We start from the raw sequence: 26,734 nt of genomic DNA on the forward strand, positions 1-26,734 counted from the left end.
AAAAATGTAGACCGACCGATCTCAAGTAGACTTGACGACAAATTCAAATCTGTTTTCAGAATTTTTATCGCTTCACTATATCAATCGGTACGTTGGACAAAAAACACGTCTAAATTCTTATGTTGCGCATGTGTTAGACAAAGACAGGAAATCACCGCCACCAAATCCCCTTAAAGAGAATGGCCAACTTCACTTCGGTGAATGTTTTCTATTGGCTGGCTGTTATCATTGATTATAGACGCCATTAATCGTCCAAATATTTATATTTTATATTTAATGCAATAGTTAATTTGTTAAAATTGTTCAATATTAATTAATTTAAATAATTTATTACGTTTTTTTTAGTTAATATTAAAATTATTCTCAACTTTTTTGAAATATAATTTCTGTGACAAGTATAATACCTATTATATATCATTGAAAACTGAAAAGTGAGTACCTACCACCTAATACTGTTTGTGGAGATGGGCTAACACTTAATTTTTGCATTTTAAAATTATTATCCTACCTATAACCAATGTTATGAAAACCTATATAATTCATAATAGGGATGAAGAACAACACATTAACACATTATATCGGTGAACACATTATCAAATTATAAACATATATACTTACATCAATTATGTCAAATTAATGTTTATCAAAAAACATTATTTTATCATAATTATTAATAAACTTTAATTTAACAATATATTCCAAATAATTTTAATTGGCTTATTGATTTTATTTGATACTGATTTTAATTGGAAAAAAGTATTTTATTGGAAAGTGTTCAATAGAATAAAATAGTTTTTAAAATGCACTTGAATACTTTTTGATAAATAGTATTTGAAATATGTAATTTCAATACTTGTAAAAGTATTTGAACAAAATACCCAAATACTTGACAACACTAACTATAATAAGGTTATGTGCTAAAAAAATGTGTGTATAATGCTCCTAGCTGAAGTGTTTAAATTTAAAAAAAAGGCGGGAAACGTTTGGACGATTAATGGCTGCTATCACACCAGTTGGCCACTCTCTTTAATATCAAGGCTCTCTACCACTATCTATGACCGGTGGATTGCCCATCTCAATTTTCTTTATCCCTAGTCTACGCTAGATTATAGCACGATTTAAGATAGTATGGTTGCCTCCTTTGGAATTTTTTCTTTAGTAAAATATTCTTATTTTTTTACCGATACAAAAATTTTAATAATAATAATAAATCAATTCAAAATAAGTATTATAAATAAAAAAATAAATTCAATTTTATATTTATAACAATTAATAACTAACCTACCTATAGGTATAATTATATATAATTATAGCTAATGCCTGATATATAAATTATAAAATAGAAGTTAATGGTTAATAAATAGGTATATAAGTTAATAATATTATACTTAATTGTTCATATTTTATCAATCTCGACTCTCGATAGTTCCAACTAAAATAATATATAAATAAAAAAATATATTTAACATTAACTTGTAAGCTGTCTTAAGTTTTGAATGGAGCTATACCTACATTATAATTTATAATAACAATTTAAATAAAATATCTAGAGGGCTATATTGTAGGACGTAGGTTATAATAACTTAGGATAATATTACTCGAATACGAAACAAAGCGATTTATTACTCTGGATATGTTAGTAAAATAGAATCCATTCTAAATTAATAAAAAAATATATTGACCAAATGTCTTCATTTTTCATAAGTGATTTGTTGTTTATTTTATACCTATACTTAATAATTAAGATCTATGTGTAGCAAATCATTATTTTTTTGGTCACATTGCAATTTCTTTAACTGGTAAAGCTTATTCAATTCGATAATCGATAAACTAATACTGAAATTAAATAATTTTATTTTTATTTGCTATTTAGTGATTTACTTGTACCACTAAATCAGTATTGTTAATAAATTAATACTATAGATAATTGAATTATTAATCTTCATTTCGAATTGGTTAAATGTATTAAATTTAGATACCTAATTATTTATATTTTATAAGTATTAATATTATAGTATGTTAGTATGTGTAATATTTATAAACCATGCAATAGATTTTTAAAAAAATATTCTTTAATGGATATCTATTGGCTATTATTAATGTTTTTGAAATAAAGATAAAAATTAAAATGTCCAGACAGTAAGTACCTAGTTCATACTGAAACCAAAAATTTTAAAAGATAAACATGTTCAATTTTTTTTCAAATTTTTAAACCACCACCCCCTCCCCGTCCGAACCCCACTCCTCCTTTGAATACGATAGATATACGTTAGAATAATTACCTATGAACCTTGCTATATCTTGTATTATTATAGCTGTTCATATAGTGTTGTAGTTGAATAGAAGTGGTATTCCGTAGAGTGGCGACATCTACATCGACTAACCGGTTATTTATACAATTATACATGATGATTATCCTTTCTCGTATTATTATTATTATGTATTACTATTATTCTGCGTTGGTGCGCGTTGCTGACCTACATAACGATATTCCCATAGTATAGACAGTTTAAAATTTTGGTTAGTTGATTACAAATTATCATTCGAAAAACATCATTAAATTTGACTTTTTTAATTTTATAAGAAATAATAATTATTAATTTGAGTAATCTGTTTAACGATATAATATGTACGCTGTACGGTTGTATATAGTTACTATTTATTATTAACTATAATTTATTTATTGCATTTGATGATGACTCGAATGCAATAAACCAGTATCATTCAAAGTTTAATTTTCTAACGACTATAATAATATAACATCTGCAGGTGTTTAAAATGTCAATTGTGTGTGTAATTCACTAATTGGTATAGTTTGGTGGAGTTGTACCGACCAAAGGTAGGTAAAACTGCATACATTATTCCAATATATTATTATATTTATCTTACTACATTATATTAATGATATTATTTATATAACCAAATTAAATATGTATAATTATTACAATTAGTAATACCTACGTTAAAATTAAAATTACAAAATATTGATTTATATTTCAGTTTAGGTACATTTTGTAGTTGACCTAGCTTAAGTCTAGACGAAAAATTACATAACTTAATTATTCTATACTCATTATTAGCTGATATATTTTAGTATTTATTTAAAATTCGCCGTATACTACCGTCCACCTGTATAATATTTAAAATTTACCATTATACCCTGTATTTACTGTTACACCCTGTATACGTATACCAACTATTCTTAATATAATATAAGTATCTGAGTAAAGTTGTACTAAATTACATTTTTTTTTATCGAGTAGGTGTACCTATGAAAATGCATAATTAATTTAATCTAAAACACCCACAATGTTAAAATATATTAATACACAAATGATTATAATAATATTAATTATATAATATGATCAATTCTCAACACCTTTCAAACTATATACAGCAAATATACCGACGACGGATTTAAAAATCATATTTTAAATTCTGATAGGATCGATGAATGTACCTGCCTATCAAGGTTTTTAGATTATTATCTATAATCTAAAATGTATACTACAATCTAAAATCCTTGTCTACCTATTGGCTTTTTACTGATATGCGTGTATGTGTTTTATCTGTTGTCACCATGTATACAGTAGGTGTCAAGTGGGTCACTATAATAACGCATGTATTGACTTTCCTTGGGCTGTACCAAAATAGTTTTGTCATTTTTATTTCTAAAAGCTTTCCTACTTGGGCTAAAAGTATAGTATTTCTTGACCTTTATATAAAACCTGTGTTTATATTATATAATTAATGTTTTTATATAAAAATTCACGTTGAAAATATTATCAAAAGCCCGTAAAACAGAAAAATAAAAGGTTGTGTTTCAAAAAACACACGAACAGAGAGTTAGCAACTGATTATTATATTATTGAAACTTTTAAGTTGTGATCAATTTCCATTGTATCGTTTTTGGTGAATGGTTATATTGTGGCAAGGCTTATGAATTATCTTAGTTATACCGATAATTAATAATAATTATGCTATAGACGCTATATCATCGATATATTTCAACATAATATTTCAGTAGATGTCTGTCGACCTATATTACCAAGTATATTAAGTATATATGATAATATTATATTACTATAAAAGTATTTTATTTTACCATTAATAATACAATATAAAAAAACTTCAAATGCTTCTAAAAAAAATGTGTTGAGTAATTTCATTTTTTTTTTAGTAAGTATAATATCATAATAATTGAAAGTAAATAATAATTATAATAATAATAATATAATAGGTAAGTTATATTCTTATATCACCAAAGTAATTCAACATCTCAGAAGCGTTATTTGTATGCAATGATTTTCACTGATTTCAAATTTAACATATCCATTATTATTTATTATTATTTTTTATACACCAAGGTACACTTGACACCTACTGTACAGCACTCAGAGCGGTTATACTTCATAACATGCCCGCTTCTTTTTTTTTTGTACCTATACTACCTTAGTACAATTTGACACATTTTTATCAAATCTAAAACCTATTAAAAATTGGGAACCCGTGTTTCTTCTTATCACTGTTTGTTATTAAAAAAATAAAGTTGAATAAAATATTTATTTTTATTGTATTTATATTATAATATTGAAGATAACCAGTGGGTGATTTTCGCATTCGACGTCAGGTGTTCCCTACTACAATCTATGCCTTACATAGTTTTTAACGGTTCACTGTTCAGTTTCATACTTTCAGTGATTCCTGATGGTTGTTTTGAAGTGGTCGTCCGGTCCACTTGCGCCGGTCGTAAATTTATATAAAACTTGGAACTTTGTGCTTATGCCCATGTTATATAATATTATAATTGTGTGTATGGTGGATACAAGTGCCTACAATTATTCAAAATTGGTTAACGAGATTATGTACCTATGCTTTGATTTTTATCATCCATTTGGTTTGAAATCGTTTTTATTATTTTTTTATAAGTTTCAACATTGCAGCGGGTACCTATAGTATACTCTAATAGTATCTATGTACCTATTATTAATAACAATATTCTATTATAGTGAATATTGTATACACGATATCGATTACAATTCTCGAACCTAAGGTAAACCAATATATTGTGTAATTTTTAATGATTAATCGAAAAACTAAATTTATTTATAAATTAAGTTAAGAATTACCTGACGATATAAACCGTACAAGAACTATTACTACGTTAATTACAAAACTATAAAATATAAATCTGGTCAAACCACAAAAAAATGTCCTATGAAATAAATTAGAACTTTATTATCTGACGTGTTACGTAAAATCAGCACCACCATTAATCAGAAAGAAAAACTGTTTATACTTTACTAATAGGTACCTATTTGGTATAGTTAGATACGTAATACTAATTTGCTTGAGATGCGTGTATATCTACTTAACACAATAAACCGAATATTATGTAGATTAACTCATATTATGGACACATAATCTATGATCATTTGCAGTCTGTTTTTTTATCATTCGAAGTATTTTGTTTACACAGATTGATTTAGTTAAAATATAAACTACAGTTAGGTCACAAAAATGTTAATTGTCCTCGCAAGAATTATTTACTACCTAATTAATTATTACGGTTGGAGTGCATCATTATATAGATAACAAGTATAGGTATTGCACTACATATGAGATTATACACTACATAATATTATGTGATTGTATAGGTAACAATTATTGAGTTATTAATAATAACTCCTAAGAATATTATCGCCAGACAGCCAGCAAACAAGTACTACAATTCACAAAAGAAATTACTGTAGATAATTCATTGTAAAAAAAAATATATTAAGATGTAAACAAATTTTAAACCATCATTAATGTCATAATTCATATTATTATTACTAGAAAAAAATTATTTTCAGCCAAGTTGGCGGTCTTATTTTATAAAAAAAATATATATAATATAATATGTATATTGTATATATGGGTATTATACTAAAAATGTTAAATATTGTTGGTTTGTATTTAATTTAATTACAATAATTTATTGATGTAACACTAACTACTAAGTTATTACTATTTATAATTCAATTACCATTATTTCTAGAAATAGTTTTTACAATGTTGAAATATATTGAATATATAATTTAGGTACCTACTAATTAATATTATATTTACAGAAAATACTGAAAATATCAAGTCGGTAGTTCAAAATTATATAAATCAAAATGGATAAGAGGCTATACAACATCAGCCTGTTAGGCTTATCATTCCTGTTTCTATTCGCTGCATATCAAACAATAGGAAATATCGAAGTAAATATTTTATAAGCATTTTTTGTGGTTGGTAATATTATATTATGAGCAATAGTTTTTACAGTTAACATAATATTCAATGTTCCATGGCGGTCCATTAACATTAGTGCAAAAGCCTGCAAGACATGTAAAAATATGTGCTTAGCCTGCAAAATCAATATTATGTTTATAATAATAGATAATAATTAATAACAATTTTATTATCCAGTGATCAAATAAAAAAAAAATTATTACCTACTTAATTGAATATTGTTTTATATTAATTTATATCGGCTATATTTTTTTTAGGAAACTTTACTGAAAAGTGTGCAAAATGAGTATCCTTCATTTACCGGCGATGGTTATACTAGTTTGTCAATTAGCTATTTTGTATTTGCAATGGCTAATTGGATTTCTCCATCAATTGTCAATTACATGGGATGTAAGATAGCTATGATTATAGGAGCAATTTGTTACACGTTTGTACTTGTTTTCATAATATTATTATAATTTAAAATATACACTTGCGTTGTATTTTAAATACTTGCGTATAATTGTACTGAATGTCACCATTGGGCTTAGTGTGTTTTTAGTATCATTTCTCTGGCTGTCTTCATTTTTACTGTATCTTATGTCTGCTGTACAAGGTTTTGGTGCTGCAATTCTCTGGACAGGACAAGGAACATACATAACACTGAACTCTGATTCATCTACAATGTCTAGAAACACGGGAATATTTTGGGCGCTATCGAATATGAGGTTTTAGTTTTAGTACACGTCTTTATATATTTTCTATATCAAATACTTATATACCATTTCATAATTTATATACTATATTATATATAATTTTTGTTTATGTTTAAGTATGGTTTTAGGAAATACATTTGTGTCTTTGGCACTTACCAATAAAAACGATTTTGATGAACCAACCAGAAAGTTTATCTACATTGTGCTCATAACTTCAAGTGTATTTGGTACATTATTATTCTTAATTTTACGATCTCCCGTGAGCTCAGATGGAACTGTGAATGAACGAGTAGAAACAATAAGTTCTATTCAGGAAATTAAAAACATAATGTCGCTTTTTTTAACCAAAGAAATGCGTTTATTAAATATAACTTTTTTTTTTTACTGGTCAGTATAAACATTATTTCATATATACAATATACATAATTGATAATATTATGTTATTTTTTCTGGGATTTTTGTACAGGTTTACATTTGTCATTCTATGCTAGTGTCTATAGTTCGAGTATTGGATTTACTAAAAGAATGGGTTCCAATAGTAAACAGCTTGTGGGATTATCTGGAATATTGATTGGCGTTGGTGAAATCTTAGGTTATATTAGTTATAACATTAAGCTATTACTTTGAAAAATCAAAATACATTCAAGTTTTTGTAGGAGGTTTGATATTCAGTATTTTGGGTCAAAAGACTTTTGACAACAACACTAACTCGAAAGGATTAAGTCATTCAGCAGTAATTGTATTAGGTTTTATCGTAAATATCGTTGCATACGGTTTAATATTTATAAATTTACCGAACGACTCACCATTTGGTGATACAACTGCCAAATCATTTATTGATCCCAAGTAATGTATAAACCTCTTTTTAACATACATTATTACCATGAAATAATATGTATACGTAGAGTCATAGTAAATACTTATATAGTTACATACAATTTTAGTCAGCACCTAGCAATTTTCTGCAGTTTTCTTTTGGGTTTTGGCGACAGTTGCTTCAATACCCAACTTTACAATTTAATTGGACTAAGATATTCTGAAAATAGTGCTCCACCCATGGCTTTGTTCAATTTCATGCAGGTATTTGTTTTGTATTTAATAATATTACTTGTAATATTTATAAATAATATCTGTAATGTTTTATTGTATTTTAGTCAATAGCAGCTGCTGTAAGTTTTTACTACAGCAATTATTTTGGAATATATGTCCAACTAATATTATTGATGGCCTCATTAACTATGGCTACATTGTCTTTCTTCAAAGTGGATGAATCTACTGATAAACGGTAAGATTAGTTTTTAGATCATTTTATATGTATAGTTATTATGGTACTTATAACTTATGAGGTAACACCTTACATAGAATTAATCATCCGATATTTTGTCATTTGCATTACAAATTGAACTTTTGTTGAATCAGCACATTGGACTTTTGATCGATTTGATTGATTTATTACCAATTATAAATAATAAAATATTATCTGTGTAGGCACTGAGTTAACTGTATTATTATGTTATTGTTACTGTAGGTACTGCATATTTAACATATTTTAAAATTTAGATGGTATTTTTGTATTTAATATTTTTTAAATGTATGGATCATGAAAAACTTAACCACTAGATCACAGATAATAGTTTCATATTTCAATTAGTTAATTAAGTCAATTACCTTGTTGATCAATGACCTAGAACCCGTATAGTAAAGGTCATAGAAAAGTTTTTGCTATGTCTTGCAAAATGCAAATGAGAGACGGAGATAACAAAATTTATAATAGGTCATTGAGGTTAGATTATTAGAAGACTTTTTAATAGCTGGACTGCCTTAACTCGTAAATTGTTATCGTTTTTGAATATCAAACATTGCAAATATATGGACCAGAGGTGTAGCTAGACAATATTTGATAGGTAGGTCAATATTAATAAATATTGATTTAATCAAAATTTATTTTATGTAAACAGTTTTAAAAAAATTAATATATCAATTAGGTACGTGTTCGGCAATTTTATTTGATAGCTATGCTACTAATCAATATCTCTAAAGATAATCGTCATTAACCTCAAATAATTGTTGGTGATTACTTTTAGTAGATATTCTCAATAATTTATCTATTAAAAATTATTGATAATTTATTTTAAAACGGAAACTGATAACCACGAGTTTATTTATTGTTTAAGCTAATATTTATCTTAAAATGTCCTATTAATATAAATCTCGTGTTGCATACAAATCTGTTATTTAACTATAATTTATAATAATTTAAAGTAAAATTATGTGGAAATAGAGTGTTATAAATGTGTTATCTTTTTTTTATTAGCTTTCTCTGTAATTCTATACACTAGGTATACAGTATACACTCATTAGTTATTACTCATAGTAAAGGAATAAGAAGTATGCTCAATGATAAGACTGCGCATATTTTTTTAAGGGGCAATGTATAATTTATATAGGCAACCAACAATAAACCCAAGGTGACGTCACGAGTACCTATACATTTAATCTTTTGCAATGCAGTATGCACAAAAACACAAGGCGATTCACATGCGTGAACTAGGACGAAAACACGATTCGAGTTGATCATACTTCTTATTTCTTATACTATGTTATTAATTATTAGCTATTACTAATTCAGACTAGGGTGAGTTTACTATGACTCCATTCAAAACTGGACTTTCCCTTTTTTGAACATCGTGTCCCCTTGTCCCGTTTATCTTTACACGATTTTTGTCCAGTTTTTAGTAGATAGTCATGTTTTAATCTCGATATTTTCATAATATTATACTCATTGATGATATTATGTGTGTAAAAAAAAAACCAGTACATGGAATAAAATTATATTTTTGCTGTTTTGTATTGGGTTATTATTGAAACCAAAAATTAATAGCTATAACTTATAAACAACAGTTTGTGTGTAACAAGTATAAATGTACAGTTGTCAGCGATAAACATAAGACATATTATCCTTGATTGGCATATTTCACAGTGTATTATTATAAACCCTCATAACAAGGTTGATATTCACCACACATAACAAGCAAACATTATCTCAAAAATATCATTAAAAATACAAAAATTGCTAAACATTTTGGAGGGTTATTTAGAGTTTAGCCAAAATTGTTTGTCCAGTTTTTTTTATAAATAAATATGTTCAGCCTAAATTGTATAGACTTAAATCAGCTACAATTATTATACATTTATCATGGTTTGTATTAGATAAAATATATATAGGTTTAGTATCAATAACAACATTTTAAGTACTCGCTATTTTATTTAACATTTAAAATTCCAATTATACATTATATTATTTTATATAAATTAAAAATATTTATCTACAGAAATGTATTTGTTTGTTCTACTTATTTACAATTCAATGTTTGTTTATATTTTTTAGGTATTATGAAGAATTATAAGAGTTAAATTTTTGTCAAGTGAAATCATTTGACCCATTGTACGTCAAGTTATTCGTGTATTATTCCTTTCATGATTTGTAAAGTAATATATGACTTATATATAATCTATACTTAGCATGTACCTAATAAAAATAAAAATCTCACATTTGTCATACCAAAGATTCAGGTAATATTTCATAGAATTACTACCTATAATTGAGTATAATCTATTATATTAATAAAATAAAATATGTTGATAAAATAATATGTTATACCTATTATAGAACAATATATTATACATAGATACTTCAAATTTCAATGTTATATGACAGTTAAATTATCATTTAGACATAGATTTAAATTTTGAATTTTACTAACAATAGTACTTACCTATATCGTGTTTGTATGTAGTATATGTACTGTAAATAACTAGTCGTAAATGAATTTCTCGAAATCATAAGCCTTTAATTTTTATTAAAAGTAACTATGTTGGCTAGTCATTAATAAATAAATTAAATATTAGGTTAATGTAAGGATCAAAATAGTTTTATACATTTTATGATAAATTTAAAATTGGATGTTTTTATTTATAAGTTAATAATGTATAACTATTAATATATATAGGTATATTAAATCAAAGGTCTTGAATAAAATTGCAATTAATGTTTTTTTATTTCTTTACATTAAAAGTAGTAGGTTGTCTTATAAAGAGCGAAACGATTTTAAATGCTTAAAGATTGCATTCAATTGTTGGAAATATGAACAAATTATAACTTAATGCATATTATAAATATATTAAATTCTTGTATAGTACAATTTATATATTTCAAAATATGTATGATTACCTTTTCGTAAACAATATAATAATTACCACATTATGTCATTATAATATAATATCAATGTCGACGAAACCTGCAGTACTTGTATATAATATATAGTGACTTAAACTTAAGTTTAAGAATTCAGTTTTTTTTCATTTCTAAATAGGAAGAAAATATACTTAATAGTAAAAATCTAAATTTTCGATAAAATGTTAAAAGCTGAAACAGTCAGTATTCAGTTTAACTTACCTACCTCGCAGTCTATAGGTAAACCAAAAAGCAAAAACTTTTTTACATGGGTAGGTATCATAATATATTAGTTATTACTACTATTGAGACATTGTGATATACAGGGTGATTTTTAAACATGCTAACCCCTATTATCCCCCCTTAATCTTAATTTATTCAAATTCTGATTTTTAGAATTTTTAATTATAGGTACCTAGCTAAAAACCATATTTTAAAATTCCTGATACTTTTTGACAAAGACATACTACTTGTCACTTGAAGAGTGTCCGGTGGCGATACAAACATCTATTTTTAAAATGAGAACATCCCCTCATTTTACTGTAAATTATTTACCGGGTAATTTTTTTGAAACATTTTATGTATCTAAATTAAAATTCTAAAAGTAGTTTCTGAGATATTAAAATGTTTGTACTAAGGATGATAGTAAATCCTTAAATATGATTTTATAAAAATATAAGCTATGTGTAATATTAGATGTAGTATTCATTATACTTAGATCATCTTTACAAATTATTTATATTGAGAGATAAATAGTAATCATTAAAATGTTCAAATTATCAAAGCCTCAAAATCTACCATCCATTAGGTACCATAGACATATTGTCCTTTATATATGCAAAGTTATGTAACTCAAAAACTAGTAACTACTCGTTCGAATTTTGATTTAGATACAACAAAATTCTCAACAAAAAAATATCAGTTGAAAAATTAAAAGTGAAAAAGGAGGTTCCTATTTAAAAAACAGAAGTTTGTGTTGTCACAGGGTTATCCTTAAGTGGTACAATAAATCTCAAGTATACGAAAATATGGTCTCCGGATGTGTATTTAAAAATTCAAAAAATCAATAATTTGAATACCTATATGTATAATTTAAGAATACAAATAGGGTGAGCATGCTAACAAAATCATCCTGTACAACTTATCAGTTGACGATATTTGGGTTTGTTTTTATTTTTAATTTGCCATCGATAAAATGCACCTATTGTCGAGCAATTTAGTCATCCATTTTTTAATTGTAATTTTTTGTCTATCAAAATGTTTTTCACCTCTATTCTCCTATTATTCGTTAAATGTTTAATATGGACTTAAGTTTAATAATAATTTATACTTTGCAGAGATATTTTAAGCGATTTTGCTTTCCATGCAGAATTAATTTCAGGCGAAGTCATAACATTATAACAATAACGGTTCATATGCGTATATATACAATATCATATATAGTTAGTAGTTACCTATAATATATGTATATTGTAAATACATTCGCTTTGGATACCTCTATTTTTTTTGTCAAACGAATTTGTGCAACTCAAAGTTTAGTGAAACTATTTCAAATATACACGTTTGTATACGTGATATCCGTGTAAACATCGTTTTGCAATTTGCATAATATTTTTCTTCTGTATAGCCGTATAGATTAGGTACCATGCTATAGATGACTCAATTTTAATAATTAATACAGCCAAAGTGGGAATTTAAACTGTATAGTACATACACAACACGCATAACCATAATTTTATTAACCATGTGAGTATATTATTATAGCTTTTATGCATGGTTATAATAATACACAAACTACAATACAAAGTCATCACTCATGATTAATTTAATATAAATTTACTTTTTTTTTTAAATCTCAATTTCCTGAAAATAATGATTTAATTTTATTAGATAAAAAACATTCCAGTCTTTCAATATTTTAAAATGCTTTTTCATAAATTTAATTATATTATTTTCTGAACGTGGTTGTGCTGTTGCTGGCATTCTCTTTTTCAGTTTCCGTTCAACGAGTGTTTTTGGCCATATTCAACGGTCACTTTCTAAGGTTCCGAAACAACAGTGGTAGATCCACCGCTGTAGCAGTACTGCAGTTGTAGTCAACCTGTTATGAAAAGGGCAAGCGCTTAAGTTCAATTTGTTTCTAAAACGGTGTCAGGCTGCATTTAGTGCACTGTCTACAGCATCATCTAGGAACAGCGGGAGAACGAAAGAAGGTGTCGAACCAGATGCACTAACTGTTCATTGTTCTTCTTCTCAAAATCATACAAAAAATCATTGATTATTTTTTCAACTACTGTATAAAACGGCTAAGAAACAGCCTAATGTTAGCAAATTAATTTATTAATTTCTTCTACCAAATATGGTCGAACAATTTATTTAAAAGAGGTGTGCCATCAAATATGTCCTTCGATATTATAAATTTCCTAGTATTTAGCCAGTACGTAAACACTATGGTCTCATGCGTTAGAAACAATGAAGCTAAATACTAACATGAATTTTAAAGTGTTGAACTAGACTTGATCTCCACGCACACATGTTTTGTTATTGTTATTGTTATTATAAATTATCAGATACGAGTATAAGACAGAAATAAAATAAAACGTAAACATATTCTTAATCATTAGCCATATATAGATACTATAGTTTAAAAAATAAAAGTTAAGTAAAAATAAAATTGTCTGGATTCTTATACTATATTATTAAGTACTATATGGTTTAAATGTGTAGTTATATAACCTACAAATTATAAAATCTGATCACTCTCCGAGACATTCAGACATGAAAGTTTTTACCGTAAGACATGTTTTTGAACAAAAAAATATGTTGGCCTTCGTGCAATAAGTATAGTTTAGTCGAAATTCTGAATTAACAAAATTGACAATTAAAATTTCAAATTAACAATTGTGAAACTAAAAAAAAAAAAAAAAAAAAAAAAAAAATTGTCAAGTAGGTGTTTTCTACTCAAAGAATTTTAGTTCGACGCCAATGATTATTAATTAGTTATTACTTATTAGTATACCTATTTGAATTTTTGTTTAGAGAATTACAGTCTATTTTTAAGGAGTAAATATAGGCAACACGGAGAGTACGTGTGTACGAGGTGTGTACATGGTAAATATCCATAAGGGATATTACGTGCAACGCTTATTATAAATTTATCATAATATACCTTATGAGTTGTATATAGAGACAGGCCCTGCCTAAATTAGTAACATTATGCGTCTCGATCACCGGTCAGTGATATAAAGGACGTGATTTAGTGACTGAGTGACCGATGTATGCACGTAGTTATATATTATATCAGAGGTTCCCAAACTGTGGGTCGCGACTCAAAAGTGGGTCGCGATTATATTTTTGGTGGGTCGCCAGTTGAAATAATACATATTTATATATATAGTTATACCTATTGAAAAGATAGCGATTTATCTGAAACAAATTAGTGTTGGTAGGTATGTACCTAAATACCTAAATAACTAAAAAAAAAAAGTCATTCAATGTATTGTGGGTCGCCAAATTTTAAAAATTCTCAAAATGGGTCGTACAATAAAAAGTTTGGGAACCTCTGTATTATATATTATGTTTAGTAATTTAGTCATAGACTAAGTAAGTAACTCAGTCAACAAAAATTGCTCCCGATATTTTACATTCAACATTAATGTACATTGTTTGTCTAACAGTGTGAGGTCTGTCACCTGTGCTTAAATTATAAATTTATAACATAACTTTCACACACATGAGACACTTACATAACTTTGACGTTGATTTTAAAATTTTCTTTTTATATTATTTTGTAAAAGGTATATAGTTCGAGTGCGTACTACAACCTGGCAAAACATATAAATAATAATTATATAGCATGACTCATGAGAGCATCCCAGTTCATTTCAAATTGCCCAGGGTGAGCTTATTCAACTGAATTACAAACGAAAAATTAGTTGTTTTTTTTCTAAGATTTATAATTCAAATATTTTTTATTGATATAAAATATAATAGTAGTTTTGTCGAAATACCTATTTAAATATTTGAAACGGTTTATTTTCATGGCCCCTACGATTGTTCGGGTTCAAATGGAGTAGGTAACTATTATTACAATGTCGTTACACGAACGACGTACTCACAAGTAGGCTCAAGAGAAGTGTCATTTGACGCAGCAGTACCCTTGCAGCCCAGTAGTCTGTATAAAATTTGCGGACCGTAATAAATTTCACTATTTCAGACACCCATAACCGCGTATAATGGAGCAAGAGTCAAGAACCACATCTGTATGGTTAACGCTGCAGTACACAACAATTAATATTTTTAAAGTATTTATTATTACTATAGGTCTCGTAAATTATTGCATAGAAAATCATTAAAATATAATATGCATGCAAAAATGCATTCAAATTTCATCAAATATATGCACAATAAAAGTTATGTGCATGCAAATAGTATTATGTAACTAAAATTAAAATAATATGTAAAAAAAAATACAATAAATAATATATAGGTAAATAATTAATATTTTATAATAATTTAAGTTAAATGTTACGTTTTATATACCTACCTACTAACATACCCAGCATTATAATATTAAACAATATTCATCAAGATAATATTTAGATATCATATAAATTATAAAGCATTCACAAAATCGAGTATCAGCAAAACGTATAATTTTTTTAGTGATCACATACATAATAATATATTGAGGTACAACTGCAGTTAGGTAGGTATACAATTATAATTTCGGGGGATGGACTAAGGCGTCGGTTTCAATGCACACCGTCACCGGTTCGAACCTCGGTCACGGGCGGCACTTCTTTCCGGACAGACATGTTCTGTCTGGAAAGAGAGGCCGCCATCCCCCGACCGGCAGCTACCTACAGGTGCCCAAATCAAAAATTCTGCCAAAACAAACACACACGTGTAAACAAATCTACAGTACCCTCCCCCACAGTACCACAGGCTAATGACCTTAGTAGTTGAAGCCTTAACCCTAATAAAAAAAAAATTATATACATATATATAATGTATTTTATTACTGCTGTATATACAAACGTTAAAGTTCAAGACAGACCTACGTTTCGGTAGTAAAATAAAAATAATCGTCTGAAAAAGAAAACGTTTCTGTGATAAAATAATCGTCGAAAACAAAAAAAAAATAAAAGCAAAAAACGTTTCGGTAATGAATAATAATCGTCAAAGTAAAAAAAAAAACCGTTTCCGTACATATAATAGTAATAATATAATAATCGTTACTCCACACTCGAATTGCTGGGTCGGTCTCTCTCGCAGACGTCTTCCGTACGTACAAATGTACAATACTGTACACATACAATATATACACACCATACAACAATAATAAATATAAGTACAAAAACATCACTCCCACTTGTTGCACACACATCGATCGTAAATAATCGTCGGCCCGCAGTCCCACGGTATATAAAATATATTTTTTTATTTTCCGCGCACCTCGGGTTGGGACACGTCGGGCTGTATAAGTATGCGTATACGTATATCAGCTGTGTATTACGGTGTATTATATGTATATAATAATAGTATTGTGCATAATAAATATATCGTGTGCAAGGGGGAGACCGGGAAAGCCGTGTTAGTGTGTTACAATCCGTGCACGCCGGCCTGTCGTCACCATAATATTATAACGAAACAAAAAAACAAAATAAATAATAAAAAATTGTTTTAAAACGACTGAGGCGTCATAAAAGCGACATGTATATCGTGTGCTGCGCGGTGCACACTTCCGACCAAATAAGCGCGCTTTAATTGGCTCAAATGTTGATAAAGTCGATATTAATATATTTGATATTATATTATTATTATTATTATTACGTAGGGAGCGTATCATGGGGACCCATTACCCGTATAATATGCGCATGATGTATGTACCCACAGGCCTGCACTGCAGCGAGTGGGTTCGAGCACTATATTAATATTATTATATTATTACTATATATTGCTTTTACATATTGTTACGACTTGTGGCGGTGATGTACGAGCGCACAAATCACGGTTTGTCAATAATAATATTAACATTATACATTACGGTTATGATCAACGCGTTAAGTGACCCATCAAACAACACTTCAATTTCCAAGGGCCCTGTCGTCATTAAACGACCAAGGGGATGTGAACTCTCCAGCCAAAACACACTAAGCACCGCGTACATCATATCATACTATAACAATATAATGATATATATTCATTCTAATATACACATTCAAAACGGTTTATGCTATATATTATTATAAATATTAACGCACTTTTTTATGTTTACGCGCAGCGCCGAGGCTAGTATAATAAAAAGCAATAATATATAGATACTGAGTCTCTGTAACAGAGACGTATTTTTTGGGGGAAGATGCCATCGATCCAAGTGAGCGGCACATTTTTCTCAATAAACGTACGATATGTTAATAATTGGACGTGTAGTAATATATATTAGTATATAATTAAAAAATTTAAATACCTATACTATAAATTACTGAAAACACCAGTGGGCTCATATAGACCCTCATTGCCATCCATGCTTATTTTCTAATCGTTAAGAGTTAAAACAATATAGATTTTTACTACATCTACGATACGCTTTTTTAGACTTTCGGATGCCTTTATAATCCCTATTACTTCGGTTTTCTTTCATAACAGTTACCCAACACAACTACTAATCATATTATTGTACTTATATCGTATTCGTGTAATAATAATATCAGAACTTTCCTATATTATATTATTATGTTTATGTGCATATTGTACCTATACCCAGGGATTAAAACCGAAAATATTTTTTCCGATTTCGATTTCGGTTTCGGATATCGGTATTTTTTTCTGATTTCGTTTTTTGCTTTGAATACCAGTTTTTATTTTTCCGATTTCAATTTCGGTTTTCATTACTTACCGGCATTGATTTTTTTCGATTTTGTTTTCGGTTTCAGTATCGATTTCGGTTTTTAACGGTTTTAACCGGTATTAAAAAAACGGTATCCAGTACCGGTTTCAAGCCCTCACTATACCTATACCATATACCTCATTATACATATCATATAGTTACGTACAATATTTTATAATACAGTGCGGCAAATCACAGGAGTGTATACGGTCACGAAACGATCTGCACAAGGATCTAATATGCGGCTATATGATACCTGCTCACTCATAATAATATGAATTACGTATATTTTCAGAGGTACCCAATCCTATTAAACAAGTTAGTGGTGAGCTACAGCACTTTAAATTTAAAATGCCTGTATAGTGATCGACCCCTATTTGTTTTTAATATTTTAAATATGGTTTTATTGTAAAACCCTAGTCATATACCATACCCATATATAAAAATGAATGTTATTGTCTGTCTGTCTGTCTGTCCTTTATGCATCCTAAACGGCAGGATCGATTTTGATGAATTTTTTGTGTGTGTTTGTCTGGCTTCCTAGATGATTTATATTTACAGTCGGTCCAACCAGGATTGATTTTGAGATTTACGATGGACATTTTTGTTCATAAATGATTGCTAATTGTTATAGGAGAAATAATTAGTAGAAATTAGTTTTTTTTTTGTATATTGGTTGTGATTGTTTAATCAGGCAGATCAAATTAGGTTAGGTTAGATTATGCATCAAATAGAATTTCACACATTGCCTATAGCTGCAGAGTTGCAGTTATAGCCGCTCATTGGCGTTGCCCACGGTCCAACGTAGTCGGATTGCCTACCAGGGTGACTGAGTTGCACTTCCTGCAGCAAGCTACACCCAAAAGGAGTTGAACAATTACAATTTTTCGTGAGTTATCATTTTTTACGAGCAACTACGGAGTGCGCGGAATCAGCTAGCATATTATAAATTATAATAATTTATGATTTCTGAGTTATAACTGCAATCGAATAAATGCACTCTAGCACCATGATGATAACGTAAACTGTGATTTCTGAAAAAAAATTTGAAGCTCTAATTAGGTGAATGTTGCAGTAATTTATAACGGTATTCCACAATGTACATACAAGTAAATACCTTAGTACCAGGTGGGATGTACCTATATATAATATATTGCATATACTTACAGAAAGTAGAATACAATCCTACTCAAGGAAATATTATAAAACAATTATCACTTACATCAATACGAAATCAATTGAATCACTTCACTGGATTAAAAAAATAACCATTGATTTCGAAATTATTTATTGGTATTTGCCATTTATAGGTATTAGCAACCAACCGTTATTATTGTCAGAAATTGCACGGTTTAGTGTTAAGTCACCCTTATAACTGCGACTATGGAAAAATATATTGGTGGCACTGAAGCGCATACAGTTATAGCGGCGGATCGAATACTAATTTCTATTATTAAATTTTGTTTTCATAATTTTTTATTTTTTATATAATATATAAATGCTTACCACATCGGTTCTGTCTAAATTATGAACGCGAAGGACCGATAATGGTGTGGAAAAATTGTATTGCGATCGACCTATTTATTCAATTAAAGATGATCGACTGGTTCCTATGGACCACTGCGCAGACGTAGATTATACTACGTGTCGCATTTTAGTCGAGCAAACGATTCGGAACGGACCGACGGAATAATAATTGAGCTATTGCGGTTTTATCTGTGTGCACCTTACCCGAGCAATTGTTTCCCGGTTTTTGTTTTGTTTCCGCAGTATAACTGTATAAATACCATATAGGCGTAAGATGAAAATAATAGTTTCAAACTTATCATTATTATTTACACCTATATAAGTTGTTTATCTTACAGTTTATAAAGTACTACGCCAGTATATACCTATCCTATAATATAGTTACATATTATTATCTATTATAATGACATGTAGGTATACATAATAATATAACCGTGATACAGCCGTGCGCGGGCTGCTGTGCATTCGATATTGGTATACCGGTGCATATTATAGGTTAGGCACTTTGACGCACTTATATATATATATTATTATCAATTATAATATTGTGCGAATAATATTATATAGGTATCGTTTTGATCACTGATTGCGAGTATAATAAATAATAATATTATACATTTATACCTAAATATGCATATTTTGATCCCCAAACCTATACTAGCAGGATTACAAACTTACCTACTTTCAGAAGTCTGTTATTAGTCTGTGTTTTATTTAAGTCTGTCAGAAAAGTATATTAACTATTAAGACTTGGGAAATAAATAAATAACAATAATCGTAAACGAAATGGTTCATATAACGGTAAGATTAGGATGCTGTATACATATACTATACATAACAATACATGTATAGGAATAGGTAAAAATATTGAGTACGTATAGGGTAAAAATGAAAGATATTTTTTTAATTTTGTAGAAAGTCAAGTGAAAAAAAATCTATATTTTATTTACGAAATCAAAAAGGCTTGCAATAAGATTTAAAATGTATCCTATATAGTATATACTATATAAGCTATAGCTGGTATATACGAAACTATATATAGGTTCAATTTTGTTTACGTACGTGGGTTGTGAACCGTTATTTTTTCAGAAAATCGTTTAGGATGAACATTATCTATATTATATAATACCATCGTAACGATCATTACGATAATAGACACCAATATACACTGTGTAATAAGTATATATAAAATGTAATGTAGGCCACCCCCTGTAATTAGGTCACAAAAGGGTTGCCGTTATCCTCTACACGTGGAATCACATCCTTAAATATAATATCTTGTGGGATGTCGTAAACTCATAAACAGTATTACTACGTATAATATAACTATTATACAGTATTATATTATGTACTGTTGTAGTCTGTAAAGGATATCGTGGGTCAATTTACGATAAATAGATAACGTTAAACACATTTATGTCCTTTAACGTCATAATATTTATTGTTAATCTTATTTATAATAATGCATATACTATAAGCAGTCCTGTAAAGTATTTGAGTAAAAGTATTTGAATAAAAGTATTCAAATACTTTTTTAAGTATTGAATAACTTTTTAAATACTTTTTTTTGTATTAAATACTTTTTGGTATTGAATACTTTGGTTTTTTATATCGAGCATTTTATTTTTATTTGAAATAATTGATTGGAAAAATATTATTGTCAACTAAAATAATAGATTGATAGTTTTATTTAGTATTCTGTATTTCTGTGTTACCTGAAGACTGAAGGTTTGTGAAAACCATATTTCTGAAAATAGTTATTGAATAACAATATTCCCTTTAAACTATTAGCTAACTATTAGACAACCTACTACCTATGTGTTTATATTACGATAGTTAGAAACCCACTTTAAAAACCAGAAGTATTTGAAAAGTATTCCAAATACTTTTTCAGAGTATTTGAGTGGTATTTGAAATACTATACAATTAAAGTATTTGAGTAGTATCTTAAATACTTAAAAAAATGTATTTGAGTATTTACTCAAGTACTTTTTAAAAGTATTCTTTACAGGACTGACTATAAGGTTAGGTTAGGTGATATTAAATTCGTAAAATATTTACTGCACCAGTAATGAATCGTGACAATAATATTTAATATTATTTAATTTCTACATAAGACTAGAGAAATTTTTAAACAATATATATAAATTAAAATAACCATAGATAATAGGTATTATGTAGATCTAATAATGTTGAATAGTAAGCACCGAAAGTAACGCGTTCGGTAAGTCTGTAACCACTTACCACGTTCCTTTTTTCATTTTTGTAATGCATTACTTCATTTGGTTAGAACTGCTTCCATTTAAAGAAAATGTAATGGACATTTCGTTTGATTAAGACATTTTTATACTGGGATATTGGCGGTACTACAAATATAAAATTAAGTAGAAATTCGAAACATTCCACAATATTACCTACTTATATTGTAATTTTCTATGCTTGGTGAAATAAAAAAAAAATATTTGACTCATTTTTAGCTATTTATACTATGGATCCGACAAATAACGAAATATGTATACATACATATGTACTAAAAAGTTATGTTTGGTGGTATTAAGATAAATATATAATATATACTTTTATCAACCCCTAAAATGTAGCTCTAGTTGGGTCTATATTTCAGTCCTAAATAAAAAAAATTAAATGTACCTATCAAATACAGCAAATGATCACAACAACTATAACAATGTACCTATGTGATGTGTGTCGTATTATACACAGTCCTTGGTAAGAATAAATCGTTTTTACCCGGTCGATAAATTGCTATCAATTATCGTTATAGTATAGCTCAAAATATACGCGATGCGACGAAATATACACTGGAAACCAGTAGGTACTAAATAACTACACAACAGAGTGACTTCATCTGCTTCTTTGAACTGAACTAAGTAATGTACTAAAATTATATTCCGTTGGTTGTACACGTTTACCATTAACTCGTGGATTAGAATAAAAAACGAATGAAGGTTTTTTTTCCTGTGCAAATTTTAAACACTTTTGGTCACACGTTGTAAAATTGCAAAGGCTAACGAGATTTACGACTAGACGACTGACCCGATTTTTTTTTTTACACTTATGCAATCTCCTATTAATTTTTTCATTCATTTAAACCAAAATCGTTGCAGATGTCTGTCGTCTGCATGTACATGCCGCCACCGAATTAGTATATAATATATATATATTACATATATATGTATCATACACACACACACACACACACACACACACACACACGAAATATCCGCTCTCCCGCGCCGCCTGTACCGGATCCCATGTAATAATAATAATCTAGTCTGATGATGATAATAATAATAATAAAGACGACGCAACTGTTATTCCGCTCCCACGGGAGACGGGGCCAAAAGTTTTGTTCTAGTAATATAACTAATGACAGCGTGGCGGTTCACACCACTGTCCTGTATCATATTATATTATTATGTTTATAAATGACGTAAGCTGCTAATCGAAAAACACAAGCGCGCGCGCGACCAGCTGATTAATGCGTGAAAACTATATGCAATAATATATTTTGTCAACAACCCAAAACACTATATTATATAATGTATTATTATCATAAGTCACAACGATATTTTCCAATATAATATAGAGTAGTTTTAAAGTGCGCGGTGGTCACGACATGATATGGATGCGGGATTCGGTGCAGGCGTATTTAAACCCCAAGGCATATCCGAGTTGGGGGTGGGAGGCACAGAACCTTTATTATTACATTGCAAAAACAAATACTTATACTGAACATTTTTTTAAAATTTAAATTATATTCTTGTTGAAAATAAATTGATTTGAAATTCAAAAAAAAAATGTACAGCGGTTGCGTCTATTATCTTATAGGTACATTAGTTATTCAAACGGGTGGTTATTAGTAAAAAAATTGAACTATCAATTATCATGGCTTGTACGCAGTAATTGCCACACAGTTACTTAAACAATATTATTTTTAAGGCAGCCACTATCATGTAAACATCGCATCTATTGATGAAAATATGGTGATTTGTACGTCGTTATGTCGTCGTCTTCTTACAATCCTTATATATTATATTATTAGCTCCTAGAATCACTATTTAATAATAAATATTATTATTAGAATTTAATTTCTGTGTTAAAGAAAGTCTCTTATGGACCTGGGACCACTAAGTTTCTCGCTACGCCACTGGTGGGACCTGCAACCATTTGGTGCTGAAATACCATATTATAATATCATAAAATAAATATATACACGAAATATAGTCTATAGAAACAGTTGTAATGAAAATTAAACACAATACATCATATCGGTCAATTTTCTTATACTTCAACTCGATAAATTATCTATCCCATGTACTCATTGTAATAATAAAGGGCTTTTTTGTGAAAGCAGGTCGTCAAAAACCCGAACTACCCTCAATACCCTGCACCGTCGCGTGGTGACCATATTTTAATCAACTAGGTAAGTCATTAAACACACATGATAATATTATAATTAGTATATATTATATAGATACCTATATAATATTATAATTATATATTACATGATATAGTGTGGCTATAATGGCTATAACGGTTGGGTCACGATATTTCTACTTATCTGCTTGCAAAAGTTAAAAAAAAAAACAATTTTAAGTCATAAATTATAATAATTTGAAGTATTAGGTATAAAATATTAAAATAAATGAAATATAAATTAATATAAAAAATACATTTTTTATTTGTTCTATTTGATTTCAATTTAGCGTCCTATTTATTAGGTTAGGTTATAGTATTTTCAATTATTATATTTTATTGACATATTTATTCACTGCCATAGGTTTCAATAAAATTATAACCAACAAAATTGGTTATGAGTCAAAAAAGGTTGAAGACCACTACTATTATATACATACTCAATACTATAATAGATGTACTTGGTCTTGATGGGTAAAAAATAAAAACCATTGTGTTCAAGTTTAAGCCTATTTGGAATTTGGATGAGCCCTCTAAATCGTATACTCACGCGTGCACATGTATACATGTATAGGGGCGATTCTATTGTTATTTCAATGAAACAAAATAATATAAATTATAATATAATATATTATTATACATTATACCATATTATAATAAATTACAACATAATACCTAACATTATTTTACGCCGGAGTAACTATTATTTTATTTAGTCAATCATGCCGTATACTTTGTTACCTATAATATAACTTTATTATAATATTATTATGCTAACGAATAACGACTATCAACTGATGCATAGATTCCAAGCTACCTACTAATTTATTATTTTTATCAATAAATAATAATTATACTATTATAGTGTGTTTTGTTAATGTATTATGTTTCGACTTTCGATGTATAGTCCTTGCTCTTCCATTCGTGAACTTTATAATTTACTTTATTTTAAAGACCATTAATTTTATTCCGTCTTATTGATGTTTGTTCGAACAAATAATAGTATTCCATTTTTTTCACACCATACCCATCTGGTTACACATATAAATTATATTTTATATAAAACACATAATATTTAATTTTGATCGTTCGTGTAAGCACTTACCCAACATTCTTGATTTTAAATTGGTGAATTATTACAACATATCTAATAATGCTTGTTAAAAACAGTGAAAACTAAACGTTGGACTATACACTGTACGTCTATACTGTAGATAATAATATAAATTATAATATGTTACCTTGTGTCCTTGTTAGATATAATATAATGTTTTCATTCGACTTGTATTTTAAAATGTTGATTGATTGTATTAGGTATATAGTCTGTCAATGACTTTATTGTCCACCGAGTTATTTCTAACGATTAATCAAAAAAAAAAAATAATAATATGTGACAGTACAAACTTACACCTTCTAAAAGACGATTCAATATTACACGTCACTATAATATGACCTCTGATATTATAATATTATATGCGCATAGATAAACTGCTATATTTTATTGAAGTGTCATAAAAATTATATTGAGAATCCGCAATATTCTGAGTAAATTTCACAGAGATAACACGTAGGCGACCTCGACGTATAAAACATTTAGTCACGTAGATACGTAGAGGTTATTGTATTCATGTAAATTTACATCAGCTATTTAAGTCCCTAAAATCTTCTATTATTATTATATTCAATACATAGTTATTATAAATTTAAATAATTTAATGCAATTAAAATTACCATTGTTCGTGATAAATATTCTAATTCAAATCTGTGATGCACACCTGTTGTGCTTGTGTTGTACAAGTCGAACGTACAAGGAACATAGAAAATTTGTGTTCAACAGTTCAAATATTGTGTAGTAACTAGTAACCTATTTTAATACAAGACCTATCGCCCCCTATGGTATGAACATTATCTGTGTTTTCTCTTAGTTTTTTTTACGATATTTTAATTTTTAAGCTCGGTAGTTATGAGAATTTTGAAACAAAATATTTCACCTTCTCATAACTAGCTTAAAAATCAAAATATCGTCAAAAACGCAAACACAGATAATATACATGCCTTTAATTCGATAATTACCAGATGAAATTGGTTCTGCTGAATGCAAAACAAAATAGAGGACATATAAAGTATCACACATTTAATATCAAAATACAAAGGTTTGCTTAACAGGCTTTGAAGCTAAATATATTTAAGGAACAACCACTCACTTTGCATACTACATTTTATAATTAAAGTAATCGCGAAACGATAAAAAAAAAAAACAATAAATTAAATAAATCTATTATTGTTGAGTGGACGTTGGCCATCGGACTATCGGAGTGCGTACCTATCTGGTATCATATTTTTTAAATAACAAAATCCAAGCGGCAAGAATTCAAAAAAAATTAACCGTGGCACCGTTCCTCGATATTATTCTTCTACAAGGAAAATGTATGAATCACAAATAAGTTTTTGTTAATAAGTAACCATGATGAGTCATGGCAACGAAAACCTTACGAAAAATTGGCCAGAAACATTTTATCGTGTATCCAAAAATATGTTAAAAAATCGGAGGAGATATTTATTTATTTATTTATTTATTTACGGAAAAAATCCATTTACAATATTAATATAATATAGTGTACAGTATAACAAAACATATGATGAATATTTAGTTTAGTGATTACATATTAT

General features: G+C 28.2%; 2 protein-coding genes across 2 annotated transcripts; both read left to right on the plus strand.

Annotated features, from left to right (window-relative positions):
* The first annotated feature begins 2,392 nt into the window (after positions 1–2,392).
* LOC103308708 (UNC93-like protein MFSD11) lies at positions 2,393–7,245 on the plus strand. The gene is made up of 5 exons (XM_008182561.3): positions 2,393–2,839; positions 6,114–6,248; positions 6,537–6,706; positions 6,810–6,986; positions 7,103–7,245. Exons 2-5 carry the CDS (start codon positions 6,162–6,164, stop codon positions 7,134–7,136), a joined length of 468 nt encoding a protein of 155 aa, XP_008180783.1. The 5' UTR covers positions 2,393–2,839; positions 6,114–6,161; the 3' UTR covers positions 7,137–7,245.
* On the plus strand, positions 7,231–10,542 carry LOC100168255 (UNC93-like protein MFSD11). The gene is made up of 6 exons (XM_008182560.2): positions 7,231–7,361; positions 7,441–7,566; positions 7,631–7,820; positions 7,919–8,054; positions 8,129–8,259; positions 10,363–10,542. The coding sequence occupies exons 2-6, from the start codon at positions 7,500–7,502 to the stop codon at positions 10,379–10,381; spliced, it is 543 nt and encodes a 180-aa protein (XP_008180782.1). The 5' UTR covers positions 7,231–7,361; positions 7,441–7,499; the 3' UTR covers positions 10,382–10,542.
* Positions 10,543–26,734: the final 16,192 nt, after the last annotated feature.

The sequence above is a fragment of the Acyrthosiphon pisum genome, chromosome A1, assembly GCF_005508785.2.
Source record: "Acyrthosiphon pisum isolate AL4f chromosome A1, pea_aphid_22Mar2018_4r6ur, whole genome shotgun sequence".
NCBI classification, from domain to species: Eukaryota; Metazoa; Arthropoda; class Insecta; order Hemiptera; family Aphididae; genus Acyrthosiphon; species Acyrthosiphon pisum.

Excerpts from the sequence above, each read along its gene's own strand:
- LOC103308708 (XM_008182561.3), top strand. The coding sequence starts at position 6,162 with ATGGATAAGAGGCTATACAACATCAGCCTGTTAGGCTTATCATTCCTG. Across the intron at positions 6,249-6,536 it reads AAACAATAGGAAATATCGAA|GAAACTTTACTGAAAAGTGT; the intron begins GTAAATATTTTA and ends TATTTTTTTTAG. Across the intron at positions 6,707-6,809 it reads ATAGGAGCAATTTGTTACAC|TGTGTTTTTAGTATCATTTC; the intron begins GTTTGTACTTGT and ends CATTGGGCTTAG.
- LOC100168255 (XM_008182560.2), top strand. The coding sequence starts at position 7,500 with ATGGGTTCCAATAGTAAACAGCTTGTGGGATTATCTGGAATATTGATT. Across the intron at positions 7,567-7,630 it reads TGGCGTTGGTGAAATCTTAG|GAGGTTTGATATTCAGTATT; the intron begins GTTATATTAGTT and ends AAGTTTTTGTAG. Across the intron at positions 8,055-8,128 it reads CTTTGTTCAATTTCATGCAG|TCAATAGCAGCTGCTGTAAG; the intron begins GTATTTGTTTTG and ends ATTGTATTTTAG.